The sequence below is a fragment of the Nicotiana tomentosiformis genome, chromosome 10 (genome assembly GCF_000390325.3).
Source record: "Nicotiana tomentosiformis chromosome 10, ASM39032v3, whole genome shotgun sequence".
Lineage (NCBI taxonomy): Eukaryota > Viridiplantae > Streptophyta > Magnoliopsida > Solanales > Solanaceae > Nicotiana > Nicotiana tomentosiformis.
In genome coordinates this window covers 2151147-2170376 of record NC_090821.1, presented here as the reverse complement: position 1 = coordinate 2170376, position 19230 = coordinate 2151147, and the positions used below count along the sequence as shown (strand labels likewise).

The window sequence follows — 19230 nt, the reverse complement described above, 5'->3', positions numbered from 1 at the left end:
GTAACATTTGTCACATTATAATGACATGTCCACCTTGATTTTAATTTTTTTGGGAAAAGCGTGAGTCGACTATTGTATAGAAACACTTGATCTCCGATTTTAAAAAAAAATTGTCGGATCAAATTGTCATGCCAGTTTTTTTTCTCTAAAAAGTTTTGTATTTTCATATGCTTCCAACCTCATTTCTTCCAACTCATTAACCTGAAAAAATTTATTTTTTCCAACAGAGGCTAATTCAAACTTTAATAGTTTTAGTGCCCAAAAAGCTTTGTGTTCTAATTCAACTGGCTAATGAAAAGCTTTCCCAAAGACTAATCTATATGGGGATGTTCCAATTAGCATTTTGAACGCCGTTCGGTACACCCATAATGCATCAACTAATTTTAAAGCCCAGTCTTTTCTTGAGATTCCAACCGTTTTTTCAAGAATTCTTTTTAACTCACGGTTGAAAACTTCAACTTGCCCTTGAGTTTGAGCATGATATGGCGTTCTTGTTTTATGAGTCACACCATATTTTGTCAGCAAAGCAGAAAATTATCTATTCATAAAATGAGACTGTTGGTCACTAATGATTACTCGTGTTGTGCCAAATCTGGTAAAAATATTTTTTTTGAGAAAATTGCAAAAAGTTCGAGCATCATTTTTCCTTGTGGGGATGGATTCAATCATCTTAACATATAATCCACAACCACAAGAATATATTCAAAAGAATGAGAAGAAGGAAAATGACTCATGAAATCTATTCCCCAAACATCAAATATTTCATATACATGTATTGATTGCAATGGTATCTCATCTCTCTTAGTGATAGTACCTGTTCTCTGACACATATGCTCGGGCATCTTTAAAGAGAGTGCCAGAAAAATCCAGCTTCTAAAAATTTAAAGGTTGTTCGATTTGCTGCATAATGACCTCAATTGCTCCATCATGACAGTGATATAAAATTTTGTTCATCTCTTCTTCAGTCACACATTTTCTAATTATATTATCTGCATAATTTTTAAACAAGTAAAGTTCATTCCACAAATAATACTTTGCATCGGATATAAGCTTTTTTCTTTACTGGTAAGAGAGCTCTCGGGGTATCCACTTTTCAACCAAGTAGTTTGCAATATCTGCAAACCAGGGTGGTTGAGTCACAATTGAGTTAACTGAGAAAATGTGTTCATCAGGAAATTCTTCCTTTATTTCGCTAAACTCAAGTGGGCGATTTTCTAATCTAGACAAATGGTCAACTACTTGATTCTATGTTCCTTTTTTATCCTGTATCTCAAGGTTAAATTCTTGTAGAAGTAAAATCCATCTTAACAATCTATGTCAAGCATCTTTCTTTGCTAAGAGGTATTTTAAAGCTGCATGATCAGTAAAAACAGTGACCTTGGTTCCTATCAAATAAGAGCAAAACTTATCAAAAGCAAACACTATTGCCAGTAACTCTTTTTCTGTTATGGCATAATTTAGTTGAGCTTTATTCACTGTTCTACTGGTATAGTAAATGGGACGAAAGATCTTATCCTTTCTCTGGACTAAAACAGCTCCAACTGCTGTATCACTAGCATCACACATGACCTCAAAAGATTGATTCCAGTCTGGGGACACAACTACAGGGGCGGTTGATAACTTTTCCTTAAGGGTCTCAAATGCTTTCAAACAATCACCTAAAAAATCAAACTTAATATCTTTCATCAAGAGGTTAGTCAACGATTTTGAAATTTTTGAAAAGTCTTTTATGAACTGTCTATAAAAACCTACATGACCTAGAAAGCTTCTAATGCCTTTAACAGTTGTGGGAGGGGGTAATCCTGCTATAAAATCAATTTTAGCCTTATCAACTTCTATTCCTTTAGCAGTGATTTTATGTCCTAAAACAATTCCCTCAGTAACCATAAAATAATATTTTTCTCAGTTAAGAATTAAGTTTGTCTCTTCACATCTCTTAAGGACTAAGGTCAAGTGGTGAAGACAATCCTCAAATGTTTTGCCAAAGTGTGTAAAATCATTCATAAAAATTTCAAAACAAATTCAGTCATGTCAGAAAAATTTGCTGACATGCAACGCTAAAATGTAGTAGGGGTGTTGCATAGATCAAATGGCATTCTTCTATAGGTATATGTTCCATGAGGACATGTGAAAGTTGTTTTATCCTAATCTTCAGGTGCAATTGGTATTTGGTTATACCCTGAATAACCATCAAGAAAACAGTAAAAACCATATCCTGCAATTCTTTCTAACATTTGATCAATAAATGGTAAAGGAAAATGATCTTTTCTAGTGGCATCATTGAGACATCTGTAATCAATACAGACTCTCCATCTTGTGATAGTCCTTATAGGTACGAGTTCATTACTTTTAATTTTTATAACTGTCATACCTCCTTTCTTTGGTACTACCTGAACAGGGCTTACCTATGGACTGTCTGAAATGGGATAAATAATACCTTCCGCCAAAAGCTTTACGATCTCCTTTTTGGCTACTTCTTACATTGCTGGATTCAATCTCCTTTGGGGCTAGACTATTGGTTTGTAGCTATCCTCCATGATAATTCTGTGCGTACAATCAACTAGATTAATCCCTTTGATATCTTCTATAGTCCACCCCAAGGCTCCTTTATATGCTTTCAACACTTCAATCAGTTTTTGTTCTTGTCTCGCAATAAGAGAAGATGAAATAATTACTGAAAATAATTCTTTCTCAAGATAAACATATTTTAAATGAGATAGGAGAACTTTGAGTTCAATTTTTGGTTGAAATTGTTCTGGTTGTATCTCGACATCTTCATAATCTTTTTCTAGTATTTCAGCTTCTCTTCTGATGATAGGATCATCGTCTTGTATGGTGCCAGATTTGGCCATACATCTTTGCATTGGTTCTGGAGTTAATTGATCATCTTTGAATTCATCTGTAAGATAATTAATCATGTCAATCGAAAAGCACGAAGATGATGTCTCATCTCCTAAAAATCCTAATATCTTTTGCATATAAAAAATGACTCTTTCTTCATCAACTCTCAAAATTAGTTGTCCTTAATGGACATCTATGATTGCTCTACCTGTGGCAAGAAATGGTCTACCTAAAATAATTGGTTCATCGTGACATTCCTTCATTTCAAATACTATAAAATATATAGGGAAAACAAACTTATCTACTCTTACTAGCACATTTTCAATTATTCCCTTAGGTTTCTTAGTACTTTGATCTGCAAACTGAAGAGAAACACCTATGTCTTTCATTTCACCAAGATTTAATTTTCTAAAGATAGAAAATGGCATCAAGTTAATTGAAGCTCCAGAATCACAAAGTGCTTTTTCAAAATATACTCCTCCCAAAGTGCATGGAATTGTAAAACTACCTGGATCGCCAAATTTTTGTGGTAGCTTATTTTGAAGTATAGCATTGCATTTTTCAGTAAGCATTACCACATAAACTTCTTCTAATTTTCTTTTATTTTACAAAATTTCTTTTAGAAATTTGGCACAAGAAAACATTTGTAACAAAGCATCAATAAAAGGAATATTGATGTGAATATGTTTTAATATCTCCAAAAACTTTGAAAATTGATTATCAAGCTTTTCTCTTTTCAGTTTTTGTGGAAAAGGAATTGTCACAGGGAAAGAAGTCGATTTTTCAATATTTTTTTCTTCTTTTTTCTTGACTTCTTTCCCTTCAGATGGTTCAAAGGGTATTTCAATATTCTTACCATTTCATCAAGCTCCTTACCTGACCGTAAGGTGATGGCCTTAAGTACTCCTTTAGATTCTTCTCTGTATTGCTTGGAAAGGGACCTTGAATTTTTTCTGACACAAGAGTTACCAGTTGGCGTAATTGAATTTCTAGATTTTTGAGGGTTGAACTCTGGCTTTCCATCTTTTCATCAGTGACCTTAATGTACTTATACAAAAGGTCATCAAGACTTGAATGTGTTCAGGAATGTCATGGTGTGGACATTTTTATAACATTGCTTTTAATCTTTTCCAAGCTTGATAAACTGACTCAGTGTCAGTCTGCAAAAAAATTAGATATTTCCTGTCTTAACTTTGTGGTTTTAGTAGGGGAAAAATATTTATTTAAAATTTTTTGAGTAATCTGGTCCCATGTAGTAATGGAACCTTGTGACAAACTTCGCAACCAAGTCTTGGCATCTCCTTTTAAAGAAAAAGGAAATAGCCTTAACTTGATAGCTTTAGGAGGTACTCCATTATACTTAGTTGTTTCAACAAGTTCCAGAAAGTCAATTAAATGACTATGTGAATCTTCACTTGCGTCTCCAGTGAAGATGCAAGACTGTTGAATCGTTTGAATCAGGCCAGTCCTGATTTCAAAGTTGTTGGTTGCCACTGGGGGTTTTCTGACACTAGATTCACAGTTGAAGCGGTCAGGTCTAGCATAATCCCTATGGTTTCTGTTTGCTGGTCTTGGTGCTACTTTATCAAACTGACCCTCTACAAATACCGATGATTGAATGTCTTCTACTTCCTGATTCTTCTTTTCTTTCACGAGCTATGCTTTGAGAAGATGATGTTTGTCCTTTCCTTCACAATCGAAGAGATTTTTAATTTCTGGATCGTAACTAACCAACTTTTTTGTAGAAGAGCGGGTCATAAACTACCTAAAATTTTAAAGAGAAGAAAAATAATAATAAATTAACACCAATTTAGCAGTACTAGTAGTTAATAAAATAACAAAAAGAAATTTCAAAGATAACAAAAATAGTTAGAAAAAACGGTACGATAATATATTAAGTATAAGTAAAGGTAGTACTAGTAAATAATAGTAATTAGAAATAAAGTTAGAATAGTATTATAGGTAAAAGTACTAGTAATCTTATATTTAATATACTACAGTAAAGGTAATGATAGAAGTATTAGGAAGAAATACTTTTAGTAGATAGTGAAAATATTAACAGCAATAAAAAAATAATAAATTCTCAAATTAGTAACAAAATATTTAATCGAAAGTAGATGTATGCCAATCCCCGAAAACGGCGCCAAAAATTTGACGAGGCCAATGTGTATTGGAATTTCCTGCTCGTACTCTGTCAAATTCTAGTATAGTTTAAGATATCGTCCCACAGAGATTGGATAATCTATGCTACAGACTTGTAATATTTTAACTACTATTTGAGAGAATCAAATTGATGAAAAGCGAGTGATGTTTAAAACTTATTAATTACTTAAACAAAACAAATAACTTTTGAAAGATTTATAATTTTAAAAAGAGTTGGGAATCATTGAATTCACTTGATAATATTACTATAATAAAATCTCAATTTTTACATTTATTTCTTTAAAGAATAATTTCTTATTTCTAATACAATTATATTTTGCTCACTAAGAAATAACCAATTAATAACACTCCGTGAGAATTATGTTAATTAATCAACTTAAGACTAGTGACGTTTCTGAAATATTTTTCTTGCTTGAATTGTGCTAAAAGAAAGTAAAAACTTCGTGAGAATATTTTTACTAAGGAATAATAATCTTGCCTACAATAATTCCTCTGTGAGAATTAAAACCGAGGCAAGCAAGATTACTGACTTAAAATAATAGTTTACTAAAAAATTACTTTCACTCTACTATTTTATTCATCAGTTATTATATATTAACTTTGCTCCGAGAGAATTACAAAATTAATATATGAATAACTTAGAGATAAAATATATAGACGTGATAATAGAGTAATTAAAAACCATCATTTCAGCACAGTATGAAATGTAAATAAAACGTTTCAAGCCAAGAATATATAAAAACTGAGATTGTATTATAAAATATATCAAGTTTCATCAACTATCCCAATGAAAAGAGATTACTCCATTATGGAGTAAGAAAAGTTAAAAAAAGATATTTAAAAGACTGGAAATATTTAAAAGACTAAGAAAATATTTTTACTACAAAGAAAAGAAGACCAAGACTAGTTCTTGTCTTACAAAGATTCGATATCCTTGTACAAAGAGAGTTTGCTATTTATAGGAAAATATGAGCAGCTTTTGTCATGTTCCACTTTTGCAACTATAACGCTTGTGCTTCTCTCTTGACTTCATGAGTTAGTCTTGCAAATGTAGGTTCCATGTATGCGAATGTGACCTTTGTGTACGTAGATTCCACACATGCATCTATGGATCTTTTGCTTCCATCTTTTTACTTCATGAGTTAGTCTTGCAAATCTACGTTCCATGTATGCGAATGTGACCTTTGCAAATATAGATTTCACACATGCATCTATGACTATTTTGCTTCCATTCTTGATTTCAAGGGTTAGACTTGGAAATGTATGTTTCATGTATGTGTCACGACCCGGAATTTCCACCTTCGGGGCCGTGATGGCGCCTAACATTTCACTTGCTAGGCAAGCCAACGTTAGAGGATCTTTAAGCCAATTCTCAATTCAATTCAATTAAGTAAGACCAATTAAGCCGAAAAGAAACTAAAACGGAACACAAATGACATAAAACGAATAATATCTAAGTGCAACCTGGATCTAGAGTCACAAGTTCACGAGCTTCTAGAATCTCTACAAAATAGGATTTGAAATAAATACAACTGTCTCGAATGAAAAGAACAGTAAATAGGGGAAATGGAAGGGGACTTCAAGGTCTGCGGACAGCAGCAGATCTACCTCGAGTCTCCAAATGCCAATCCGAGTTGGTACGACTCACGGACAGCTAGGACCAATACCAAAATCTGCACAAGAAGTGCAGAGTATAGTATGAGTACAACCGACCCAATATACTTCGTAAGTGTCGAGCCTAACCTCTACAAGGTAGTGACGAGGCTATGACAGGACACCCACGTAAATAAACCTGCACAAACGGAAATATACGTACAAAATAACAACAAATAAAGAATTAACAAGTACTAGTGGGAGGGGACATGCGAAGGGGTACAAGATACGATAACTACAACAGAGAATGATAATAAGAAATAGTCAATAAACCTTCAATCAACAAAATGAACAAATATAATGAATAAAACTGCACGACATCACCCTTCGTGCTTTTACTCTCAGCCTCACTATGAAACAGTAATAACGACACGACATCACCCTTTGTGCTTTTACTCTTAACCTCACCATAAGATGATAAATACGACATGGCATCACCCTTCGTGCTTTTAATCTCAAATATAACACGACATCACCCTTCGTGCATTAACACTCAAATACGGCACGACATCACCCTTCGTGCATTAACACTCTCACTTATCATGTAATAATGAACATATAACAAGTGGGAGATAGAATAATCAAGATCAAATCTTATGTCAACAATGGTTCCACAACACCAATATCTTCTTCAGGAACAATATTCAATTATCCCAGATAGCCCATCAATGCGGAAAGAATGATCAATTTAGTAATTAACTAGTCTAAGCATGGATATCATGATAAAAGAAAGAAAGAAATGACAAGAAACAAGTCCCACCCGCATGCTTTAACCCAATAACAACGCACAAGTACTCATCACCTCACATATACGTTGTATCCAATATTCAAACTAGTAGCAAATAGGCAAACAAATCCTAATCCCTCGAGTCAAGATTAGCCACAACACTTACCTCGCTCCAAAAGTCGACTCAAAGCTCTACCGGAGCCTTTCCCCTAGAATCTGTCTCCAAACCACTCGTCTCTAAACACAATTGACTCTATAATGTCAAATATTGCTAAAGGAATCAATTACAATGCATAAATTTAGGATTTTCACACTTTTCCCCAAAGAGTCAAAAATCGACCCCGGACCCTCTTGGTCAAAACCTAAGGTTCGGACCAAAAATCCATTTTTCCATTCATCCCCGAGACCGATCATGTAATTAGTTTCAGAATCCAATCTCAATTTGAGGTCTAAATCCCAAATTTGCAAAAACCCTCAATTCTTCCTAAATCCCTAGTTTTTTATCATGGAAGAAAAAAGATTAGGGCTAGAAATTAATAGGTGATGTTAGAAATGGAAGAAAATAAGTTAAAGAGTACAAACCTATGAATTGGTGTTGCGTTTTCCCTTAAAAATCGCCTCTAGGTCGAGCTCTAATGGAGAGTTTATGAAAAAAAATGCAAGAATCCCGTTTTTGGGTGTATTTTAAGGTCTGGGCGTCAGACCTTCGCATTTGTGAAGGGCCTGCCGCATTCACGAAGTGCAACAGCCTAAATGGCCTTTGCGTTTGCGAGTCCTCCCATGCGTTCGCGAAGGCTTCTCCCCCTCGGCCTTCGCGTTCGCGAGCCAATGCTCGCGTTCGCGTAGAAGAAACAACGATCCCCCTTTCCTAGGTCACAAGCCTACGCGTTTGCGGGAAGCTGGTCGCATTCACGAAGGGTAAGGCCCCCATTGCTTCGCGTTCGCGATGACGAAAATCCCACCCAGCCCAGTTCACTCTTCGCGTTCGCGGGAGTGCCTTCGCAAATGCGAAGAAGGGAACACTAGAAGCCAGCATAAGTGAAAAACCAACAAACTTTCTAAGTTCAAAAGGTCTGTAGGCTATCTGAAACTCACCCGAGCCCTCGGGGATCCAAACCAAATATGCACACAAGTCCAAAAACCTGATATGAACTCGCTCACGTGATCAAAACACCAAAATAACGCCTAGAACTACGAACCGGGCACCAAATCAAATAAAATTTTTAAGAAAACTTTAGAATTTCCATTTTAACAATCGGACGTTCGAATCATGTCAAATCACTTCCGTTTTGTACCAAATTTTGCAGACAAGTCATAAATATCGTAATGGACCTATACCAAGTTCCGGAACTAAAATTCGGACCCGGTATCAACAAAGTTAAACATCAATCCAATTTATAAATTCTTTAAACCTTTAAACTTTAAATTTTCAACAAATTACGATAACTCAAGCTAGGGACCTCCGAATTCGATTTCGGACATACGCCCAAGTCTCAAATCACGATACGAACCCACCAGGACCGTCAAAATATGGATCCGGGTCTGTTTGCTCAAAATGTTGATGAAGTCAACTCAAATAGACTTTTAAGGCAAAAATTCGTATGTTTATCTATTTTAAACATAAAAGCCTTCCGGAAAAACACTCGGACTACGCACGCAATTCGATGAATGCTTAAAGGAGCTATCGGATGCTTCGAAACACAAATTTAAGATTTAAAACTCTAGATGGTCTATCGGGTCATCACATTATGCGAATGTGACCTTACATATATAGATTCTATATATGCAACTATGCTCCTTTTCATCTCTAATTATCTCTTTCCATAAGCCCATATGTATATTCCACATTTGCAAATATGAAGATGATGTGTGCAACTGTGGCTTTGCTTCATTCTCTTATCTTTTAGCCTATTTCCTTCCTTTTCATAATTTCTTCTTCCTACAAGATTTGTTAGAAAATATGCGAGGATAGGGTATCATTATTCATATTTTATTTTAAAAACTTAATTTTTACATATGATGAATAATTTATATCCATCAATATGTCTCTTCATAATCGACACCAGGCCTTTGTAAAAATCCTTGTGCAACAAGGCGTGCCTTATATCTTTGTACCTCATTTCTCTCATTTCTCTTACGTACAAAGAACTATTTATAGCCAACGGGCTTAACACCATTTGGTGTCTGGACTACATGCCCAAAAATTTCAGGTTTCCCAAGTGAATCCAACTGAGATTGGATTGTGTCCTGCCATTTTGGCCAATCACGTCTTTGTCGACATTCTCCAACAGATTGAGGTTCAAGATCCTTATTATCTTGCATAATGCTAGATTCAACATTGTACGCAGAGACATAATCCACTACTATACTCAATCGATTCAAATCTATCTCAATATTGATTGGATTTATTGATAGTTCTTTATTTTCTTGAGTCTCAGGCTCATTGATATCCTCATGAATCTCAGGATTGGTTAAATCATTGGTTTCTTTATGAAACTTATTCGTAGTGTCACCTTGATCATTTATTTTTCTTTTTCTAGGATTTCGATCCTTAGAACGCAATGTTCTGCCACACTTTAGGCGTGCTTTTGACTCATTAGCTATGACACTAGAAGAATGTCCAACAGGGACATCAATATGGATTGAAACATTCTATGCAAGGATATGTGATTTCCTTATCCTTTTCACATCCGTAAATGCATCTAGCATTTGATTTGCTATTTTCTGTAAATGGATAATCTTTTATACCTCTATTACATAAATAGAGGCACGTGGATCAAGATGAGACAATGATGGATTTTTTCACAAAATTTCTCATTTGGTTTCACCATTTTCTCCCCCTAATTTTGGGGAAAATGTCTCATCGAATTGACAATCTACAAATGAAGCAGCAAACAAATCTCCCGTTAATGTTTCGAGGTAGTAAATAATAGATGGCGATTCAAACCCAACATATATTCCTAACTGTCACGACCCAAAACCAACCCGTCGTGATAACGCCTATCATAGTACTAGGCAAGCCGACTACTCAGACATTTCCAACACTTTAAATCTTTGAAAGATATAAAAATAGCTTAATTAAAGACAAATCTTTTAAAAGCAGGATAGGAAGTCATAATTAAATACATAATCTCTCCCAAAACCGGGGTGTTACTGAGTACATGAGCATCTACATAAAGATTTAGTCTGGTACACCGTCTAGAACATAAAACTAAAATAAATAAAATGAAAGATAAAGGAGGAGAGTCAAGGTCTCCGAACGCCCAGCAACTACCTCAATGAACTCCGAATGTTTGGACTCCGCAACTCAGCAACAGCTGTGGCCGGAAGCACCTAGATCTGCACTTGAGGTGCAGGGTGTAGCGTGAGTACAACCAACTCAATAGGTAATAAGTCTAACCTGTGGTCTGAAGATAGTAACGAGCTCAAACAATACAGTAAGGATACATAGTTTAACAATACAGAAAAGTAGGCATGCTTCTAGGTTCAACAGTTAAGTTTAGCACAGGTGAAATACGCCAAGTGTGACTGATAGGAAGATTATGACATCTTTATAGCTACATGCCAATGTGAGAACCGTATGTGATGCAACACGGAGAAATATCAAATACTCACACTCTCATAGCACTCAATCTGCCCGTCTCAATTCTCGCTCGCCATGCTCAGTCACTCAACACTGTACGATACCTGTTGCGGCGTGCAACCCGATCTACATATGGCTGTAATGCCATATATATATATATATATAGCCATAAAGCTTGTTGCGACGTGCAACCCGATCCACATATATATAGCGTGCAACCCGATCCACATATATATAGCCCTAAGGCTTGTTGCGTTGTGTAACCCGATCCACATATACATAGATATCAACCACAGCACGACACTCAGGCCCCACTCAGTCACCAATCTCTCCAGTATCTAGGGCTCACAACACTCATTCTAAGCAGCCCTAATCAATGATACGAGATGTGACAATATACGATAACAAAGACTGAGATATGAAAAGTAACGATGCATCTGACCGAGTACACGACTATAATTAAACAGATAGCTCAACAGCAAAGAAAGACCATTGTGGGTCCCAATAGTACCAGCATATAGCCTAAATATGATTTCTAGCATAGATCTCAGGTCAAGTGCTCTAACACATAGAGTACAACAAAATATTCAGATAAAATAGCTACGCAGTTCCAGGGAATCAACTAAATCACAATTTCTACAGTGCACGCCCACACGCCCATCACCTAGCATGCGCGTCACCTCTACATGAATCACATAGCACAAAATTTGGGGTTTCATACCCTCATAACCAAGCTTAGAAGTGTTACTTACCTCAAACCGTGCAAATCTCTACTCCAACACGCCTTTGCCTCGCGAAATGACCTCTGAATGTCTCGAATCTAGCCACAAATAGTTTGATACAATCAACACAAGATAAAGGAATCAATTTTATAAGAAAATACTAAATTATTTATCAAAACTCAAAAAGTCGACTCAAAAGTCGGCCCCCAGGCCCACATCTCGGAATCCAATGAAAGTCACAAAATCCGAACACCCATTCAACCACGAGTCTAACCATACCAAATTTACCAAAATCCAACATCAAATCGCCACTCAAATACCCAAATTAAACTATCCAAATCCCTAGCCTCAAACCCCCAAATTACACCTTAAAACCACGCAATCTAGGTGGGAAAATCAATGGGGAAACAAATTTTATTGAGCAAATTAAACCACAAGTGACTTACCTCAAGAAATCCCCCAAAACTCCTCTAAAAAATTGCCTTAGACCGAGTTTGCAAAGTCCAAAATGAGAGAAATCATGAAACCCTTCGGATTTAAACACTGCCCAGCTATCCCGCTTCTTCGGTCAAAAAATCCACTTTTGCGGTAGAAAATCCACATATGTGGAGGTCACTTATGGACCGACCAACTACTTCTGTGGTCCCAATTCCCTCTCTTGTGTGTGTGCATCTGCTCAAGCCCATCCGCTTCTGCGGACCAGGGACTTCAAGCCTTCTCCGCTCCTGTGACCAGCCTCCGCATCTCCGATATCGCAGGTGCGGAATTTTCCCTCGCACCTGCGCAAACCTTCTATTTGCCCAGAACCATATCTGTGACCCTAGGGATGCTTTTGCGGCTCTGCACTAGCGGCCACTCCCTCGCAGGTGCAGTCGCACCAGACCAGAACACACCAGCCTTCAAAATTTCCAAAAATTCCAATTCGATTTTGAGCCGAATCACTCCCGAGGCCCCTGGGGCCTCAACCAAACATACCTAATTCAAACAGAACCCTTCCTAGAAGGTGGCTGCGTAGATTAGGTGTTCTTCAAAATAATTATATTTGTATGTGAGATTTGAAAGTTCTATTAATAAAATAAAAGGCTCTAAGCGTTGAATTTTTTTTATGAATTGTATTACACTCTTAATTAGTTACTTAATGGCTTGAAATTATATTAAATAAATTATAACTCTATTATAAATTTATAATTACTAGAATATTTCATTATAAGTCTTTTGTTTTAATATTTTATAATTCTTTACTTAGTTTCCTAATTTCGGTTTAACTTTTAAGTTTATTAAATAAGTCAAAAAGTTATCCTTTGTAAACTTTAAAAACTTAGTTATTGTCAAAAATATAGCCTTGCCAAACTTAATGCTTAAATATATATATTTTTTAAAAACGGCATGTAAGGCCCGCGAACCCGTCCCGTCCCCTCATGTTTGTTAGCGGGACGGGATGGGCCTACCGTTTCGTCCCGCCACCGTCCCGACTAAATGTGGTCCCGTCCCGTTACGTTAATTCTGTCCCGTCCCGTTGGACAGCCATAGGTTAAGTCAACTAACTAGAAATGATATACTCCCCCGTTTCAATTTAGATGAGGTAGTTTGACTTGGCATGAAGTTTAAGAAAAAAAAAAGACTTTTGAAACTTGTGGTCTTAAAAGCTTAAGGGGTAAAATCTTTGTGGGGCCATTATATTTGTATATGGAAAAAAGTAAGAGTTTAAAGTTGAATTATTTCCAAATTTAGAAATGTGTCATTTATTTTGGAACAGACTAAAATGGAAAGTCGTCTAAAAAGGAAAGTACATTGACTTTGGGCACGTGTGGCACATTTGACACATTCAATAATAGTAAGAAATAAGGATATTAGCCAGCTGGAATGCAATCTATTTAAAAGTAATCGAATAAAATTGCGCTGTTTTTTAGCACATGATAATCGATCCTGTGATGAAATAACAAAAATAAATGTAGAAAGCACTGCGTCAAGTTAAAAAAGATTTAAACACACGAACAATATCTTGCACATCAACTTAAATGTTTTTTTCTCCAACTTAAATATACCTTTGCCCGAGAAAGAGAGAGCTCAGGGGTAGTTTGATTTGAAGATAAATTATGCCATGATTAATTATGCTAAGATTAGGAATGAGCTAACGAGTGTTTTGGAGTCAATATGGAGTGTGAAAGGCCAATCGAAGGTTAACCCGGTCGAAAAGGAGCGAGAAAAGCAAGCGAGATGACCCATCCAGGTGTGCGGCCGCGTAGTGGGCCACGAATTGGTCTGCGAACTAAAAACAGTGAGGCAGTGGAAATCCACGGCCGGATCCATGGTCGAATCCGCGGCCGCGGACGGGCGGACGAAAGCCAAACACGCAGGGTTAATTATATAATTTCCTAGGCGACTAACCTAAACCTATATGAAACCTAAACTCGCCCAGAAGTGGGAGAGAGCTGTTTTTAGAAGATTTTAGAGGCAAGAACGACGGAGAGAAGACGAATAATTTCCTAAGAGTTTTCATCTTCTTCTTCATACTTCTATTTGTTGATTATGAATTATTTTAGTGATTTATTTTTCATTAGTATGAGTAGCTAAATCTATTATCTAGGGTTGATGGAACCAATTGTTGGATGAAGTCTTGACTCTATTTTGTTATAATTGAGTCGTGTTTGTTCTATGATTGTTCAACTACGTATTGTATTGTGGTTAATTGGAAGGGCCCTCGATTAATCGTGTCTAGTTATCTTGTATTGCTTGAGAAAGAATACTTGGTTAGATTGTTGTAGAACAACATCACTTTTGGGTAAGTTAAGAGATTAATTACTTGAATTTAAAAGTGGGGTTAGAAATAACGAAACTTTGGTGGGATAATTCTGAGTTGCATAAATTATTAACTAGAGTAGTTCGAGAGAATGCTTCTAGTAAATTATCGTAATTGATCGAGAGGTAATTACGGTAGCCCGAAACTCATAATCCTCAAAGAGTATTACATCGAGATTATAGCTAAAGAATTAAGAATTAATCCGGCAATTGGGGAAATCAATAGCCCTAGATCATTTTACCCTTGAATTCAATTTTAGTCTTGATTATTGCTAATTTATTGTCATTTTTCCTTAGCTAAATAAATTCCACTGATTATTCATAAAACTCTTGCATCCGGAAGTTGTCTGAGCTTATCATTAGCATTATTTAAAGTTGTAGTAAATAGGTTAGTTCCATGTGGGATTTGACTCCGGACTTGAACCGGGTTATATTTGCAGCGACCGCTTAGTCCTTTTTACAAGCCATAGTTGGGCGTGATCAAATTTTGGCGTCGTTGCCGGGGAACTAATAATGTTATTTATTACAACTTAGAAGAATTGCTAGGATTCTTAGTTTAGATCAATTTCTTATGATGTTCAAATTTTTCCATTGAAATTCTCACGTTTGAATTCTCCTGTGACTCAGGTGTATGCTTAGAAGCTTTTTGAGGACTGGTGAACTTTTTGAAGGACTCTCAGACCCTGAGAAAGCATTCAGGGCATTAAATCGAGTCAACAAGAAGAACAAACAGTTACAACAAAAACACACACTCAAAATTGAAATGGACAACGTGGACGATGTCAACGAAAACAATCGGAATAATCGGATTGACCCAAACAATGGAGTGGTGGCACCTCTTGTGCCAGAAGCTGCTCTTTATGATTGGGCACAATCAACTGCTGATAACTTAGCCACCGCCATTGTTGTATCTCAGATATAAGCGGAGACATTCCAGATCACCAACAATATGCTGCATCTATTGCAAAATAAGGGATTGTTCTCCGGATCATATATTGAAGACCCACAACAACATCTGAAGAATTTCCTATCAATATGTGTGACCCAAAGACAACCAAATGTGACTCCTGAAGCCATCAAGCTATTACTGTTTCCATTCTTTGTGACTGGAGAGGCTCAAACTTGGCTGAATTCGCTCCCAATAAACTCCATTGCCACTTTGGAAGAATTAGTCAGACGATTCTTAAACAAGTTTTATCCTCCCAACAAGACTGCAAGGCAGATTGATGAGATATTGCGGTTCAGGCAGAAACCAACTGAGACCTTGCAAGAAACCCGGAAGAGGTTCAAGGGTATGCTAGTGAAGTGTCCACACCATGGCATTCCAGATCAGATGCTGGGACAGAAATTCTACATGGGTTTAGCAGATAGTTTGAAGGCCAATGTAGATGCTTCAGCTGGGGGTGCATTTTTGAGCAAGACATTCACAGAGTGCAAGATTCTTCTTGACAAGATGGCTCAAAATTCAGGCTGGATGGCTAGAGGTACGACACTTACACCAATAGTGCATTCTGTTGCTCTTGACCCAAACAATTCTCATGCAGAGAACAATGCCACTCTCATGACTCAGATGAGCATACTGATAAAGAAAATTGATGAGATGCATACAAAGCAAGTGCACATTATTGATATAACGAATGGAGGATTGTGCACTCCTTGCATAAACCAGTCGTATGTGTGCTCGTGGAGTGGAGAGAATGAAAATCAAGGCTTCATAGAAGACATGAATTATGTCAATAATTTTGGAGGTCAGAGGCAAGGTGGGCAACAATAGGGACCAGCACCAAACCAACAGTACAGACCCAACCTGCCATAACACAACCCCAATTTTGGAGGGCGCACGACCACAAGGTCAAGTTGTGCCTTATCAAAGGCAGCAGGGATATAATCAGCAGCACCAGCAACAGTTGGCCTACCAACCACCTCATCAACAACAGGACAACAACATGGTAGAAATCAGGGGTATGCTGCAACAACTCATTGGAACAAATGGTAAGATACAAGAAAAGTTAGCAGCACATGATTCAGCAATCAAAGGTATTGAAACTCAATCGGGACAACTGTATATGGCCTTGAACAATCACCCCCAAGGAACATTGCCTGCAGATACAAATATTAACCCAAAGGAACAGAACCCAAATCAGCTAATGGCAGTGAGTCTCAGGAATGGAAGAGATTTAGATAGAGAGCAAGAAGTTGCTCAATTTACGAGAGAGACTACGCCAACTACGCCAGTTACATTAGAGGCAGATGAGTCAGCAAAGCTCACTGAGGTTATAATTGAACAAGCACAGGTTGACAAGGGTAAGGAGAAGGACGGTGAACAAGTCTCACAACAGGTGGCACCTCTTGTGCCAGAAGCTTCAAACAAAGAAAAGACATCAAGTAGTGGGCAGAGGTTGACTCCTGCACCATTCCCTCAAAGATTGGTAAAACAAAAGAAAGATGATCAATACAGGAAATTCATGGAAATGCTTCGACAGATTCAATTGAATATTCCACTGATGGATGCTTTGAGGGAAATGCCAGGGTATGCAAAAATGATGAAGGACCTGATGTCGCGGAAATTTGACTTCCAGGACCTGTCCACTATAACTCTGACACAGACCTGCAGCGCAGTAGTGACAAGACCTATGGCCCAAAAGGCGTCTGATCTAGGTAGCTTCACTATCCCATGCACTATTGGGAGTTATGCTTTTGCTAAAGCATTGTGTGACTTGGGAGCCAGCATAAACTTGATGCCCTTGGCAATCTATACAAAACTGGGCATTAGTAGAGCTAGACCGACCTCAATGTTGCTGCAACTGGCCGATCGCACAGTCAAAAGACCGACAGGAATTCTTGATGATGTGCTTGTGCAAGTGGGGAAATTTGTATTTCCTGCAGACTTTGTTATTCTTGACTGTCAGGTGGATGAAGAGATACCCATCATTATGGGAAGGCTATTCTTAGCCACTGGGAGAGCATTAATTGATTGTGAGATCGGAGAGTTGAAAATGAGGTTGAACAATGAAGAAATAATATTCAACGTTCAACAATCCATGAGAAGACCCAGTGAATTTGCAAACTGCTCACTAGTGGAGGCCGTGGATGTGATACTACAAGAAGAGGATGAGACCCTTAATGTCAAGGATCCACTAGAAGCCTGCTTGATGAATTTGGAAGAGATGGACGGTGAAGGGTTGGCAGAGTGGGTCATGGCTCTCGAAGATCAAGGATTCTGGAAAAAGGGAACCTCAGTTCGAGCCCCTACGCTTAGAAGAGAGAGCAACACCACCTGCAAAACCATCAATAGATGAGCCACCACATCTGGACTTGAAACCACTTCCAGCCCACCTCAGGTACATTTTTTTGGGGCCTAATTCTACTTTGCCTATTATTATATCATCTGGTTTACTAGCTGTGCAGGTAGAGCAACTATTGAAGGTATTGCAAGAATGTAAGACAGTCATTGGTTGGACCATGGCACACATAAAGGGTATCAGCCCAACCTTTTGCATGCATAAGATTCTTCTAGAATAGGGGCAAAAACCTTCCAGGGAGAATCAACGACGGCTGAACCCGAATATGAAGGAAGTAGTAAAGAAGGAAGTGATCAAGTAGCTAGATGCGGGTATCATCTTCCCCATCTCTAACAGCAACTGGGTTAGTCCTATCTAATGTGTGCCGAAAAAGGGAGGAATGACGGTCGTACAAAATGAGAATAACGAGTTGATCTCTACTCGTATAGTCACGGGGTGGAGGATTTGCATGGACTATCAGAAATTGAACACATCCACTCGAAAGGACCATTTCCCACTACCTTTCATTGACCAAATGTTGGACAGGTTAGCTGGGCGGTCCCACTTCTGTTTCTTGGATGGATACTCGGGGTATAACCAGATCTCAATAGCCCTGGAAGACAGAGAGAAAACATCTTTCACTTGTCCATATGGCATCTTTGCCTTTCGGAGAATGCCCTTTGGACTTTGCAATGCACCGGCTACATTCCAGCGGTGCATGTTAGCCATTTTCACTGACATGGTGGAGGATATTATGGAGGTGTTTATGGATGATTTCTCTGTGGTGGGGGATTCATTTGAAGATTGTCTTCACAACTTAAGAAGAGTGCTCAAAAGATGTGTAGAGACAAATTTGGTGCTGAATTGGGAAAAGTGCCATTTTATGGTACATGAAGGAATAGTGTTGGGGCATCGAGTGTCCAGCAAGGGCATTGAAGTCGACCATGCTAAGGTTGATTTGATTGAGAAGCTGTCACCGCCCACTTCGGTAAAGGCAGTGAGAAGTTTCCTTGGGCACGCCGGGTTCTATAGGCGATTCATTAAAGATTTTTCTAAAATTGCTAACCCCTTATGTAAGCTGCTTGAAAAAGATCAGGCCTTTGTGTTTTCTAATGATTGCAGGTTGGTTTTTGAGGAGCTGAAGAAGAGATTGGTGACTGCACCCATCATAGTGGCACCCAATTGGGAGCAACCATTCGAGCTCATGTGCGACGCCAATGATTATGCTATAGAAGCAGTCTTGGGGCAACACAAAGACAAAATGATGCACCTGATTTACTATTCAAGCAGGACGCTCAACGGTGCATAACTCAATTACACTATAACGGAAAAGGAAATGCTAGTTGTAGTGTTTGCCTTCGACAAATTCAGGTCGTACTTAATTGGCTCAAAAGTTATTGTTTATACTGACCATGTAGCAATTAGGTACTTAATTGCAAAGAAGGAGTCAAATCCATGCTT

At 37.7% G+C, this 19230-nt stretch overlaps 2 protein-coding genes and 1 non-coding gene across 3 annotated transcripts; 2 read left to right on the top strand and 1 right to left on the bottom strand.

The window, feature by feature from the left end:
- Positions 1-2144: 2144 nt before the first annotated feature.
- LOC138900621 (uncharacterized) lies at positions 2145-3413 on the bottom strand. The gene is made up of 3 exons (XM_070187724.1): positions 3050-3413; positions 2555-2899; positions 2145-2179 (listed from the first exon to the last, which is right to left on the bottom strand). Exons 1-3 carry the CDS (start codon positions 3411-3413, stop codon positions 2145-2147), a joined length of 744 nt encoding a protein of 247 aa, XP_070043825.1.
- Positions 3414-3927: 514 nt separating this feature from the next.
- On the top strand, positions 3928-4035 carry LOC117276786 (small nucleolar RNA R71). The gene has a single exon (XR_004507057.1). It is a non-coding gene; the product is annotated as a small nucleolar RNA R71 (small nucleolar RNA).
- A 12399-nt stretch (positions 4036-16434) lies between these two features.
- Positions 16435-17787, top strand: LOC138900620 (uncharacterized). The gene has a single exon (XM_070187723.1). It carries the CDS (start codon positions 16435-16437, stop codon positions 17785-17787), a length of 1353 nt encoding a protein of 450 aa, XP_070043824.1.
- The last annotated feature ends 1443 nt before the right edge of the window (positions 17788-19230 follow it).

Excerpts from the sequence above, each read along its gene's own strand:
- LOC138900620 (XM_070187723.1), top strand. The coding sequence starts at position 16,435 with ATGGTAGAAATCAGGGGTATGCTGCAACAACTCATTGGAACAAATGGT.
- LOC138900621 (XM_070187724.1), bottom strand. The coding sequence starts at position 3,413 with ATGCTTACTGAAAAATGCAATGCTATACTTCAAAATAAGCTACCACAA. Across the intron at positions 2,900-3,049 it reads TAGACCATTTCTTGCCACAG|ATGAATTCAAAGATGATCAA; the intron begins GTAGAGCAATCA and ends ATTATCTTACAG. Across the intron at positions 2,180-2,554 it reads AGGGATTAATCTAGTTGATT|GGTATAACCAAATACCAATT; the intron begins GTACGCACAGAA and ends ATGGTTATTCAG.